At 49.6% G+C, this 13,382-nt stretch overlaps 1 protein-coding gene across 2 annotated transcripts; it reads right to left on the reverse strand.

Annotated features, from left to right (window-relative positions):
* Positions 1 to 4,751: 4,751 nt before the first annotated feature.
* Positions 4,752 to 8,367, reverse strand: LOC127314436 (purine-uracil permease NCS1). Of its 2 annotated transcripts, XR_007859656.1 has the most exons (3): positions 6,689 to 8,367; positions 5,083 to 5,552; positions 4,752 to 5,005 (listed from the first exon to the last, which is right to left on the reverse strand). XR_007859656.1 is itself a non-coding variant. In XM_051344901.1 (2 exons), the coding sequence occupies exon 1, from the start codon at positions 8,286 to 8,288 to the stop codon at positions 6,696 to 6,698; it is 1,593 nt and encodes a 530-aa protein (XP_051200861.1). In that variant the 5' UTR covers positions 8,289 to 8,367; the 3' UTR covers positions 4,752 to 5,552; positions 6,689 to 6,695. The 2 variants fall into 2 exon arrangements, 1 of the variants encoding a protein (XP_051200861.1); XM_051344901.1 differs by having other exon boundaries at positions 4,752 to 5,552.
* Positions 8,368 to 13,382: the final 5,015 nt, after the last annotated feature.

Below are 13,382 nucleotides of genomic sequence, written 5' to 3' on the forward strand. Positions count from 1 at the left end.
AATGTCCGTGCTTTGCTACGGACTACCCAAGTTTTATTCATGTGACGCATGCAAACATAATGCATATGAAAAGTTACGTGTATAGAAAAAGATATCACACATAATATTTCAAATACAAGTTTTAGAGTGATTGACATTTTTAATTACCGTTCATTCACCTCGATCAGATGGTGGTAAATAGACGGAACCAAACTGACGGAACTAAAAGTGTGAGACCGGAGCTAAAATCTGTAGGACCGGAACCTCTAATATATTTAACGGAAATTGTAAAAAACAAACGACCATTCGATCTACCAAACCATTGGAGAGTCTGCATGCATCTTATGTTAGATGTATATATCTGTATATTGTAGTTTCCCCATATGTTAGGGGGTTTTCTGCATATGTGCACCTGTACATGTACTATATATTGTGCCTTTGACCCCCTGGTAATACAACAAGCATATTGCCCTAACATGGTATCAGAGCAAAAGTTGATCCTCTAGTTCTCCCGACCGACGTTGCTTGTTCATCTCCTTCCGTCGCCCGTCCGTCCGCTCCAATCTGCTGCTCTTCCTCTCATCTTCGATCTGGGAGACCCGATCCCCGATCCCCGACCTGCACCTGCTCGATCTGGGAGACCTGCTCCCGATCTCCATCGCCAGGCTCCGTCCGTCGCCATCCCTGGCCCGCTCGGCCCCTGCTCCCTGCTCCCTATCGCGAGGCTCCGCCTGTCCCGGCCGCTCCCCGACGCCCACTCCCGATGCCCATCGCCAGGCTTCGCCCGTCCCCTGCCAGGCTCCGTCCGTCGCCATCTCCCGCTCCCGCTCCCGCTCCCATCTCCCGCTCGGCCCGATCCCGACGCCCGTCGCTCGCCCTGCCTGCTGTCCGCCCCCGCCCGCGTGCTCTCCGCCCCCGCGCCGCGTGCTCCCTGCCTGCTCCCGGCCCGATCCCGCGCGTCGATCTCCCTGGCCCGTGCTGAGATCGATATCCTTGGCCGTGCAGTTGACTTTCATCTGAGGTAAAAAAAAAGAGCAAAAAAAAAGGAAAAAAAAAGCTATGTCTTCCTCGGGCTATGTTTCGATCCCTCGCTGCCCGGTGATCTTCGATGGCGTGAATTACCCTGATTTCGCTGCCTTCATGCGCGTCCACATGCGCGGTCTTCGTCTTTGGGGTGTGCTTTCTGGCGAGGTCTCCTGTCCGCCGCGCCCCGTTGCTCCTACGGTGCCTGTTGCACCGCCACCTGTTGCCCTTGCCCCTGATGCTACTCAGGCGGATAAGGATGCAGCCAAGAGTGTTGATGACACTGCTCTGGCTGATTATGATCGGAAGGTCCAGGACCACTCTACTGCCGTTGCGACTTACCGGCTGGATCTGACCGAGTACACTCAGTGGATAGATGAGGATGCTCGTCTTCGCCGTTCTCACCTCCAGTGTTCTGCCTCAGTATGCTGCTGAGTTTATGGGTCTTCCCACCGCTGCTGCTCAGTGGGCTTTTCTTCGTCAGCGCTATCAGCCGTCTGGGGATGCTCTCTACCTATCTGTGGTCCGCCAGGAGCATGCCCTTCAGCAGGGTGATTCTACTATTGATGAGTTCAACACTCAGAGTGCTGCTATTTGGCGTCAGATTGATTCTCTCCGTACAGCTGTGTGTGCCACCTGTCCCTGCTGTCTGACTGTGCGCGCGGATCTGGAGTTTCAGCGCGTTTTTGAGTTCTTGTCGCAGCTCCGTAAGGAGTTTGAGCCGCGCCGGGCCGAGCTGGTTGCGCTAAATCACCCAAACGTGGATCATATGTGTAGGCTTATCGTCTCTGTAACATGCCATACAAGAGTAATCGGTCCCAATCAAACGAAGAAATAGATCACCGCACCGAACTGCTGGAGCTCTGCATCTCGCTGGAGCGCCGGTGCTGGCGTGCATCCGACTCCGCGTCGCCGCTTTCTGCTCGCTATCCGCCGCGCACAGCTCTACTGGAACTCGCCGAAGCGACAGTGCCGACGAACACCCGATTCTCGCTGCTTCTCATCTTCTCATGGAAGCGACGGCGCTGACGAGCACCCGATTCATCTGAAGGCAAAAAGGAAGCACCAACACATGCGATTCCAATACTTTCTTCCCCACTGGAGTTTGTACTATACTTTTTTTAAGAGATTGGGTGTTGTATCATGAAATAGTTACTATCTTGTTAACACTTGAAGAATTTCGGTTACTATCTTGTTCAGATACCGAAACTTCAGACTACATATATTCATCTAGCAGAGCTTCGATCTTCCATCTCAAAAAAGCTTGCCATTCGAATGGTAGATAGCTAGCAAGGTTCCTTTGGTTGTAAATGTGCTCACCACAGTGCAAGACCCTGCCTTGTAGTTACAGTTGTTCTGTGTGAGACATGTCTATTTGAGGTGAAGAAAGAGTTGTTGCTACTACACTTGTGTTGATGAGATATTAGAGCAGATCGAAGAATGGCTGCTTCCAGTACATCAATGAAAGGTCGGGTTTAAAGGTCAGCGGCTGGAAAGGGCAAGGGCTATCCAAGAAGGGAAAGGAGATATTGGTGAAGTCTGTCCTGCAAGCTACGCCAACTCCTGCAAGCTACGCCAACGTATCCAATGAGCTGCTTCAAACTCAATAAACAACAATGAAAGAAGTTGGGGTCTATTTCTGCTAACTTTTGGTGGGGTGATCCTGACGGCGCACGCAAGGTTCACTGGATTGCGTGGGATAAAATGTGCATGGCCAAAAGAGCGGGTGGAATGGGTTTTCGAAATTTTGAAGCTTTCAACCAGGCCCTCCTAGCGAAGCAAGCTTGGCGCATTTTGACGGTCCCAAACTCGCTCTGTGGCCGGATACTGAAGGCCCGGTATTTCAAAAGAACAGATTTCTTGCATGCTGGGTGCCCGGGTATAGGTTCCTTTACATGGCGTAGCGTCCTTCATGGCCGCGATCTCTTGAAGCGTGGGCTGATCTGGAGGATAGGAGATGGAAAGTCAGCAGATGTTTGAAATAGTAATTGGATCCCAAGGGCGGGTGCGATGTGTCCACTGGGACGTCGGCCAAATACCCTGCTGGTGGCATTAAGAAGGTTTCAGACATGTTGATGGAAGGGGGCACTGTATGGGACGAGGCAAAGCTCAATCAGTATATGTATGAATTTGATGTAAGTGATATTAAGAAGATTGCTATCAGAGGGCCGACAAAGAGTGACTGTGCAGCCTGGAACTACACGAAGAGTGGGCCCTTCTCTGTCAAATCAGCATATCACTTGCAGATGCAATATATGAAAGCTAAGAATGGGAATGTGGGTGGCTCGACGACGGTGGCAGCGCACAAAGGATGGCTCAATCTATGGAACGCAAATGTCCCGGGAAAAATTAAGGTGCATGTGTGGCGACTGCTGAAAAATGGCCTCGCGCTAGGGGCGGAGTTATAGAGAAGACGGATCAAGGGCGGGGTTGTGTGTGTGGCGTGCGGCCGAGAGGAGACTGCTCTTCATCGGTTTTGGCACTGCCCACACGCTCAACAAGTCTGGTCCCATCTACAGTCATTCTCGTTCCCTAGGGCTTTGATACCGCCAGTTAACATTCACAATCACAAAGACATGGTGAACTGGATGCTGGAGTGGCTTGCTTCTGTGAAGGACTCTGAGATGGATATTACGCTCATGGTCCTCTACCAGACTTGGATGGCAAGAAATGAGGCTAGGGATGGCAAGAAGATAGAGGACCCAGAGATTATTGCCAAGCGGGCTGTTCATCTTCTGGAGGAGTGGCACAATGTGCAGACCCCCAAGGCCGTAAAACCTCCTGTGGCGAAGGAGTCCTGGCTCCCTCCGTCGGAGGGGTGGACGAAAGTAAATACTGACGACGCGTGGTCGAAGTCCACGGAGAAAGGAGGAGGAGGTGTGGTTGTCCGCGACCATGATGGGCGCTTCCTAGGCGGAGCGAGCCATTTTATCCCCTCCCTGATGGACCCTGAGGAAGCGGAGCTCCAAGCGTGCAAGCATGCCATGGAACTGGTTAGGCGTCTGAAGCTGAAGAAAGTGGTCTTAGAACTTGATAGTGTGACAGCAGTAGCAAAGTTGAATGGAGAAGGGCCGGATAGATCGATTCATGCACATCTGGTTGAGGATATTAAGCAGGAGCTGCAAGCGCTGGAGGACCATGGGATCAGGTGGGCTCGGCGTTCAGCAAATAGAGTAGCTCACATTTTAGCTAGAGAGGGCTGCGGATTAGAAATAAGTAAGACTTGGTTTTTAGTTGCTCCAGATTGTATTGTGGATGTTTTGACCCAGGACATGTCCGGGAATTAATATGAGTAATGCAGCTTTTCCTAAAAAAAGAGAGAGATATTAGAGCACTGTACTAGTATATTTTGTGTACTACAGGGATTGTGAAACTGTCTGTAAATATATGAAAATACCAGTGTATATATCCAGATTGTTGAATGAATGAACATTTGGTTTGTTGCCCTCGAATTTGAGATTGTTTGAAATATTTACTGAAAAGGGGGTAATTCTCCTGTTTCTATGCACTCACTACTCATTAATACTTCATAATGCTTACATGAGCTAAATTGTTGATGGGCTTAAGATGATACTTGAGTGCACATGGTGAAAGCAAGCACTTTAGGTCAAGTGCATGATTTGGGAAACAATTTACTAACCAAAGTTCCAACAATTTTAGCAAGCATAGAAGAATCAAAGAGAAGCACTGCCACAGGGTAAACACAAATTAACATACAAATTTGTGTCAAGGGTATAATGCTGATGAGAGACAAAATTAGAAACAGTTACTCACTGTAATCATCTAGTGTAGCATTACACATATTGTAGTTCTAAAAGTAACATTGGTCTGTGACAGCAAGAAGGAACACTAATTATTGCTATGCCTACTCCTTCCATTTTCTGAGATTCACTACATCAAAATCCATTCTTATCGAAGGGTGCAGCAGCTGTGACGATCAATCATTTTGAAGTAGAAGGTCTGTACATCCTCCTTGCACAACAAACCTTTGGATTCATATCTTCTACAAGAACATGATATGGTCACATTCTCATAATTAAAAATAACTAGTGCCCCATCCTCAAATATTATAGGCTTCACCTTATAATTTTTGACTGTTCACATCGTGGAAATCAACTTTGCAACTTGCCGCCAGAATGTCCGCCGCACTGCACCTCGCCACCAGGGGCAACCTCCGCTTCGCTGCCACTATCGGACACCCGGTAGCTTATAGTTTTCTTCTAGAAGGCCCAGATCTCAATGTCTTTGTCATGCTTGAAGCCGCACCGTCGGATGAAGAACTGATCGGCGGTATAGAGCTTAGTACGCTCTTGTTGGCTGATGCTAAAGCTATTGGTTTACCTTTGGCCATCTACACTATCAAACTACATTCAGATTTCTCAATGCCCCCTTCTGTCCAACGACATGCGAGCGACTCTGAAGATGGTTATGTATCAAAGCAGGAACGTTGCGTTTAAGCAAAAGTCAGAGACACCATGTGAAGACTGATCACATATACTAGGGAGTTGATCATGTATCCATGTCAGCAATGAGCTAAGGGCCATATCTTCCTGCATATCAAATACAAACTAACAATTATATTTCTTGGAACAGCCAACATGTGTTAGAGTAACCAAGTAATTCCTTACATTTCCTGCAGTTCTGTAATCAATGGACAAGCAAACATCGAGTGCTCTAACACCTATAAGATTAAGGAAAAAGGTTGCAAATTTTCCTAACGACTATAATATTAGTACAAGTTGAAACCATTTCTTTACCTCTACGGTCAAAACTGCCAACCTTATTTACATTTCTAACAACTAAAATTAGCATAAGCTCCTCACTTTTCCATGGCCATGCGGCACTATTGACAGGGATTTTTATCTCAAGTCTGTATGTCAGTATGGATAACTCTCCATTTTTCTTTCTCTCAAGTCTGTATAAGGACACTTCATATAGTAGGTTGTTTATGTTTTTTGTTCACTTTTAACTTTATATCAACCAATTATTGACAATATTATACCTAAATCAAATACACAGTAAGAAAAATCAAATGCCTTAGGCAGGTTCGGCTGGATCATGCCATATGGCATCGTCCTCAATGGCAAAGGCTTGGCAACGTCCTGAACGTAACCAAAGTTGGAAGTGGGGTTGCAACTAAACTTTTTAGTTCCAAGGGAATTGAAAGTTGTAATTGAGGTTGCAAGTAAGATTGAGTGACACCACCTGACGGAGAATTAAGCTAACTCTCGATCGGCTAAGATCTAGACGCACCCATAATTTATTTTGCCAACTTAGAATACTCCATGTCCTGAGTTCGTTTCTGAGATCAGTTGTGTTCAAGTCTTTCATTGTACTGCCAACTTCACAGGAACTTCTCGTTCCCATTTCGGGCTTAACAGCTTAATTACCATGGCACAATGTATGCTTTCTCAACAAGTTATTTACCAAGATATTTGAGGAGTAAAATTTATTCTGGAAAATCTCAGATAAGATATTTCCTTTTGGTTACAAATTTTCTGACTGAACCTGTATGTATTGAATAGTACCATGCTGATTGACAAAAGAATTGTAGGATACAAACTCTATAGAACTGTTTGGCTGATTTACGAGCTTTATTATGAAAGCACTGTCTTGTTTACTTATCTATTTTATCATTTTGTCAGTAAATATTGCTGTTTGTATGTAGTGTCATTCTGAAACCCACCCTAGCATCAAAAAGGAGCACCCTCTCTCCGACGGCAGAGCAAGCAGTACACGGCGCCGGCGACGAAGAAACTGGCGAACCAGGCATTGTCGTAGGCCAGGACGAGCGCCTTGGACACGCTCGGCAGCAGCCCTACCTTGTGCAGGAACCCTGGCACGACGGCGGCGAATCCGGCCGCCATGGCCACCATCGCTGCGGCATTGAATCCGCCCTGGAAGTAGTAGGGGCTGCCTGCTTCCTCGGAGTAGAGCGCGTCGACGTCCAGCGCGGTGCGCCTCACGACGTAGTGGTCGGCGAGGAGGACGCCTCCGATGGGCCCCATGAGCGCCGCGTTGCCGAGCAGCCACGTGAAGACGAAGCTCTCGCTGGAGCTGAGCATCCGCCACGGCTGGAAGGCGATGCCGATCATGGCCGTGACGAGCGCGCCCGTGGCGAACGTGAAGGTCCGCGGGGCGAGCGCGACGAGCGTGTTGGCGGGCGCGACGACGTTGGCGGCGATGTTGGTGGTGATGATGGCGAGGCTGATGCCGAAGATGGCGAGGATCTTGGTGGCTGGCCCGCCGATGAGTCCGAGGAGCTCGATGGGGTCAGAGACGACGCGGCCGAAGATGGCCTCGGTGGAGGAGGTGATGGCGAGGCCGGCGAAGGTGAAGAGGCCCATGAAGAGGGGCAGGCCGACCTGGCCGAGCACCTGGTCCGCCTGGCTCCGCGCGTAGCGCGCGAAGTCCGGGATGCTGATGGCCACCGTGGACCAGAAGCTGATGTTGGCGGTGAGCGCCGGGAAGAAGATCTTCCAGAACTCGTGGCCGGCCAGGCGCGGCGGCAGCGAGAGGACGGTCCCGAAGCCGCCGGCGGAGACGTAGGCCCAGGAGAGCAGCAGGGAGGTGAGCGCGACGAGCACCGGCGCGGCGTACTTCTCGAGGTCGCGGATGGCGTCCATGCCGCGCATGATGACGGCCAGCTGCGCCGCCGTGAAGGCGAGGAGGCAGGCGATCTCGAGCGCCGAGGCGCCGCCGAGCCCGGGCACGGGCGCCAGCAGCGGCGCGCACGCCTTGAGCCGCGCGGGGAGGAGGAGGAAGATGGCGCGGCCGCCGATCCAGGACTCGATCCCGAACCAGCCGCAGCCGATGAGCGCGCGGGCGACGGCCGGGACGTGCGCGCCGCGGACCCCGAAGGCGGCCCGCGCGAGCACCGGGAACGGCAGGCCGTGCGTGGCGGCGGGCGCGGCCGTGAGCACGAGCGTGGCGAGCACGACGAGGTTGGCGAGCGCGACGGTGGCGACGCCCTGGGCCGCCGACATGCCGAGGTCCACGAGGCTGCCCGCGAGGTAGTACGCCGGCACGCCGACGACGAGGCCCACCCAGAGGCTGGCCAGGTCGAAGGCCGTCATGGTGCGGTCCGACTTGGGCGTGGGTGCGAGGTCGTCCGATCCGCCGGACCCGTGCCGGGGACAGACGGGCATGATCCTCCTCGTCGGCGTCCCGAGGCCGCCCGGTGGGCCGCGGGGTAGGAGTGGCAGCCGCGGCGACACGAGGTGGTTGCTGGGACGATGTCGCGTGGTGATGAGAGCTGTCGACATGGCGATGGAGGAGACGGGCATGGTCACTGGTGGCCGTCTCCCTCGCTGACGCGCGCGGGAGAAGCAGAGGAAGGAATGAGAGGAGGGGATGGCGCGAAATATTTGTTGGACTTGTTGAAGGTTTGAAGGAGGGAGGTGATAAGGGGAGACACACGTGTTACGTGTAGGTGGCTCAGCATCGGAGGAGCCGAAACCTGGTTGGTTGCACGTTGCACACTTGCACTGTACTAGGTTACAGTGCAGCCCGGGCCACTGCCTTTGGCAAAAGATCAATTTCGTTTTTACAAAGGCAGGACAACCTAGTAGTAGCCTGTACGTCTGGTTTCGTTCATGGAAAACGGCTAGTAGTGCCAAAGAAAACAAAAGAAACAGGCATACAATCGAAGAAAAGTGGGAATTGCTAGTTTTTAGTAGACTGGAAACTAAATAGGCTTCTTCAAGGTTAGATTTGTATCATGATTCATGTATTTGAGTTGCAAGTTGAATTGCAACTGAAATTTTTTCAGTTTCAAGTGGATTGCAACTGAATTTTTTAGTTCTAATTGAGATTGCAACTAGAATGCATCCATGCCGTTAGATATTCTTTGTGATCCATGCTAAAGATGAGTTACAACATAGGTTACAACTGAGGTTTGATGATATTATTCTACTAGAACTTAGTTAGTTCTCAACTAATCACACCCAAGAAAAACATATGTAAGCAAGTGCCTAGGGTAAAGAAAATAAAATGTAGTCGCAAGCCCTATGACCTCGTGGGAATGGTGAGATGATGACACTTGTATGCAGACTTTTCGTACTTCTTATCATAACTTAGTAAATTTTGTAGCATTAACAACGACGACTAGTGAGGAGCAGCGTTTTGGTTACTGGTCGGTAACCAGACATCCTGACCACTCGCGGAAAATGGACTCATCGCACGAAAATTCTGATTTTTTGGTTATACCCCCTAAGCTAAATGGCCATACTAGAGAATTTAAATTCAAATTTTGAATTTCAAATTCATTCGGTAACTAGTCAGGATTTTCCGCTAATCACGGTAACCGGAAATCTTTACCCCCCCGAGGAATTCTTTCCTAGTGGAAACCAAGGAGTTTTTACATATCTCTTGCCCCCGGACACTGAAGATCTCCCAAGCTTCCGGAGAATGAGTAAATCATAAGTTATAGCTCTTTTAGCACAGGTGAAGCAACATCCTCGTGTTTTATGCTTCCTTAAACATTTGATATTTTCCGAATAATATGTTGTAATAGCAAATTTTAAAGCATTTCTCTATATCTCTTACCAAGTTCGCAAATCCTTCCCCAATGTTATGATTGTTTTATAGTTTCGAGTTGTATATTACTCTCTCCGATTGATATTACTTGACATTATTATAGATGTATCTAGACACATTTTAGTTATAGATACATCTATTTTAGCATCAAATAATATGAATCGGAGGGAGTAGTTTCTTTCAAAAGAAACATATTGGTGGTGAAATAAAATAGTGAGAGATCCGTGAAATATTTTCTCTGCTGACTCTTACGTGGTGATGCATTATGAGCCTACGAAGTGGCGGACCTAAGATTTTCATCAAGCCTGGCCCGGTCAAATCTTCATCAAATTTTCATTAAAATAGGATGCGCCGCCGGCCTGAAGCCTAGGCGTGTGCCCGGACTTAGGGACGGTTGGGTCCGGCTATGGACCTACGGTTGATAAAATACGGTCATGCACATGCAATAAATAATCGTGATGTTCAGATCATGGATGATAACCATGAAAAGTTAACTTGTTTTTGATAGAGATGTTTATCATACAAGAACCAATGGACATGTAGTGATCGTATCCTTATTGCAAAAATAATACAACCCTGTCAAATCGTTTTTTTCTCTCATGTAGCATCACAAACGTACATTTTGGACTACTCTGGAATCTGCCTACGTATCGAATAGCGCGGCGCGCGCAGAATTTGTGCAATTCGGTTCTATTCTCTTTGATGTTGAACTTCCGTAGGTGCCGAAGAGATCGAGTGGAGCGAATTGCACAAGTTTGTCGCCACATGCTTCAGCGTCGTCTTTGGAGCCAGACTTCGACTTAGTTTCGATCGTGGGGAGGTCTCTCAAGTCAAGTTCTACAAAAGGGACAATTTTGTTTTCAAGCGGGTTTGGCCTTTGGTTTATTGGAGTTTGGTGTTTTCTAAAAGTAAAAGTCCTGCATATTTGTATTTTTATGTTGCCAAATTAGCATCTGTATTTTAAAAATAATTATGATCATGCATATGTACGTGTGAAATATTTTTATTTAAATTTGAAAGCATGGTTTTCGAGTTTTTCATTATCCGGGATGTATATCACCGGAAGTGTTCGTTCAAGTGCTGTTGGGCCCTGGGAAAATGGTAAACACATCCACGAATCATGGCATGGTGCTAATCATGCGCAGCTGCCTGCACAAACCACAACCTCCTTTTTTGGTCAAAAGCGAATCAACAGTGCATCTATTGCCTTTAATCTTACATTATTAAATCCCATGGTGTTTTCTTTTTGTTTTCGATGTTTTGAATGTCATAGGACCAAATGATTATGTTACCACTAAGCCTCGCGGCATGTTTTCAGTTTCTGTTTTGACAAAATTGGCAAAACAAAGAGAATTGTTCCTACTTCCCCGATGCGGTTCTAAGGGCATCTCCAACGGGGCGACCCAAACCGCGCCCGCGCGTCCGGATGGATTCAACCGGACAAAAACGCGGCCCAGCGCGCGGACCCATCCCTAAAACGGATGGCCGCGGCGTCCGGAACGACCCAAACCTGGCCCAAATCTGGGACGAGTTTGCGTGGCCGCGGACGCTGGATGCTGGTCGCTCGCGTCCTCCCCTTGTCCGCCCCTGGCCCGCCTGTCTGTCTCCCAAAACACACCCAGTCCACTCCACTCCCAAAACCTAGAGATGGCCGACGAAGCGACTGCCGCCGCCACCGCCACCATCGGAGACGAGGCACAGCTCCCGGCCGTTGCCGGTCCTCCCTTGGCGGAGGCTCCTCAACTGGACGGGCCGGTGGTCGTGGAGCCCGGGCCGGCGACGAAGAAGGCGAAGGCCGACCTCACCGCGGAGCAGAGGAAGATCGAGAGCAAGAAGAGGGCCGACCGCCGTAGGGCGCTCGAGCAACGGAAGATGGATGTCGCTGCCGCGGAGGAGCGGCAGCGGGCGGCGGAGCAGCTTCTCCAACTCAAGACAGAGGCGAAGGCGGACGTCATGCAAGAGCATGCCATGCTCTTTTATGGCCACGCAGCGCTCGCTCAGCACTTGATCCTCCCGGGCGCCGGCACGGCCTCGGCGGGGAGCTCGGCCTCGTCCGTGACCCGGCCCCTTCCTCCAAGGTCAACATCCCTGCCGACTGCCCCGTTTGGGTACACGCCCGTCGCACACGAATTGGGGACGCAGTCGGCGCGGTACGCGTACCCGTCACGGGATGGGTCACCGGAGGTGGGCGAGTCGTTCACGGGGCCGTCTCCTTCGTCCATTGACCTGAACCGTGCGCCGGCGAACTCCAAAGGCCCCAAGCACATGGGAGCAGCAGCGATGGCCGGTGCACGGAATTGTCCACCGTGCAATTTGTAATTTTTATATTTGTTCGAACTATGGCACATTTTATTTCTTCATCATGCAACATTTTATTTGATATTATTTTATGCTATTTGATATTAATCTATAATTGTTAGATATAGATACTATTTATAAGTATGTGTGGCCAGATGGCCTATTTCCCAAAGAAATACGCCAAATGGCCAAATGGGTGGCCGCTGCGTTGGGCGCAGCGTGCGACCCAAACGGACACGCGGACGCGGGGCGCTGTCCTGGTGTCCGCGCGGGCACGCAAACGGGCTAAAACGGACGGCCCAGCGCGTCCGTTTGGGTCCGCCTGTTGGAGATGCCCTAAGGGCAAGTCCGCATCTAGAAAAGACACTAAATATAAATGATACAATGCATTATTTCATATTGTTACCCCTAGACAATAAATGTGAATTAATTAAAAAAAATTAAAAAATTGAATTGCTAAGGGAAGACAAATGGTACAATAGAGAAAATAGTTTTCTCTTATTTTATAAGAGATCATCCCTTAGCTAAGTGATGTGGTCTAAGACCCCGTTTGTGGCCCGATCTTGCGGTTGACTGATACGTCTCCAACGTATCGATAATTTCTTATGTTCCATGCCACTTTATTGATGATACCTACATGTTTTATGCATACTTTATGTCATATTTATGCGTTTTCCGGAACTAACCTATTGACGAGATGCCGAAATGCCAGTTGCTGTTTTCTGCTGTTTTTGGTTTCAGAAATCCTAGTAAGGAAATATTTTCGGAATCGGACGAAATCAATACCGAAGATCTTAAAAATCCCGGAAGCTTCCAGAGCACCGAAGAAGGGCCAGAGGGGAGCCAGGGGGCCCCACCCCACAGGGCGGCGCGGCCAAGGGGGGGCGCGCCCCCCTAGTGTGTGGGCCCCCTGTGGCCCCTCCGACTCCGACTCTTCGCCTATTTAGTCATCCCTGACCTAAAACCTCGAGCCCGTTCGACGAAACCAGAGAAAACCATCCAGAGCCGCCGCCATCGCGAAACTCCAATTCGGGGGGGCAGAAGTCTCTGTTCCGGCACGCCGCCGGGACGGGGAATTGCCCCCGGAGTCATCTCCACCGCCGTCTCCACCGCCATCTTCACCGCCATCGCTGTCTCCATGATGAGGAGGGAGTAATTCACCCCCGGGGCTGAGGGCTCCGCTGTAGCTATGTGGTTCATCTCTCTCTTTATGTGATCTAGTTGAATATCATCTATGTGCTACTCTAGTGATGTTATTAAAGTACTATATTCCTCCTGCACGGTGTAATGGTGAAAGTGTGTGCATCGTGTAGTACTTGGCGTAGGCTATGATTGTAATCTCTTGAAGATTATGAAGTTAACTATTGCTGTGATAGTATTGATGTGATCTATTCCTCCTTTCATAGTGTGATGGTAACGGTGTGCATGCTGTGTTAGTACTTGGTTTGGTTGTGTTGATCTATCTTGCACTCTAAGGTTATTTAAATATGAACATTGAATATTGTGGAGCTTGTTAACTCCGGCATTGAGGGTTCGCGTAATCC

This window comes from Lolium perenne, chromosome 7 (genome assembly GCF_019359855.2).
Source record: "Lolium perenne isolate Kyuss_39 chromosome 7, Kyuss_2.0, whole genome shotgun sequence".
Taxonomy (NCBI): Eukaryota; Viridiplantae; Streptophyta; class Magnoliopsida; order Poales; family Poaceae; genus Lolium; species Lolium perenne.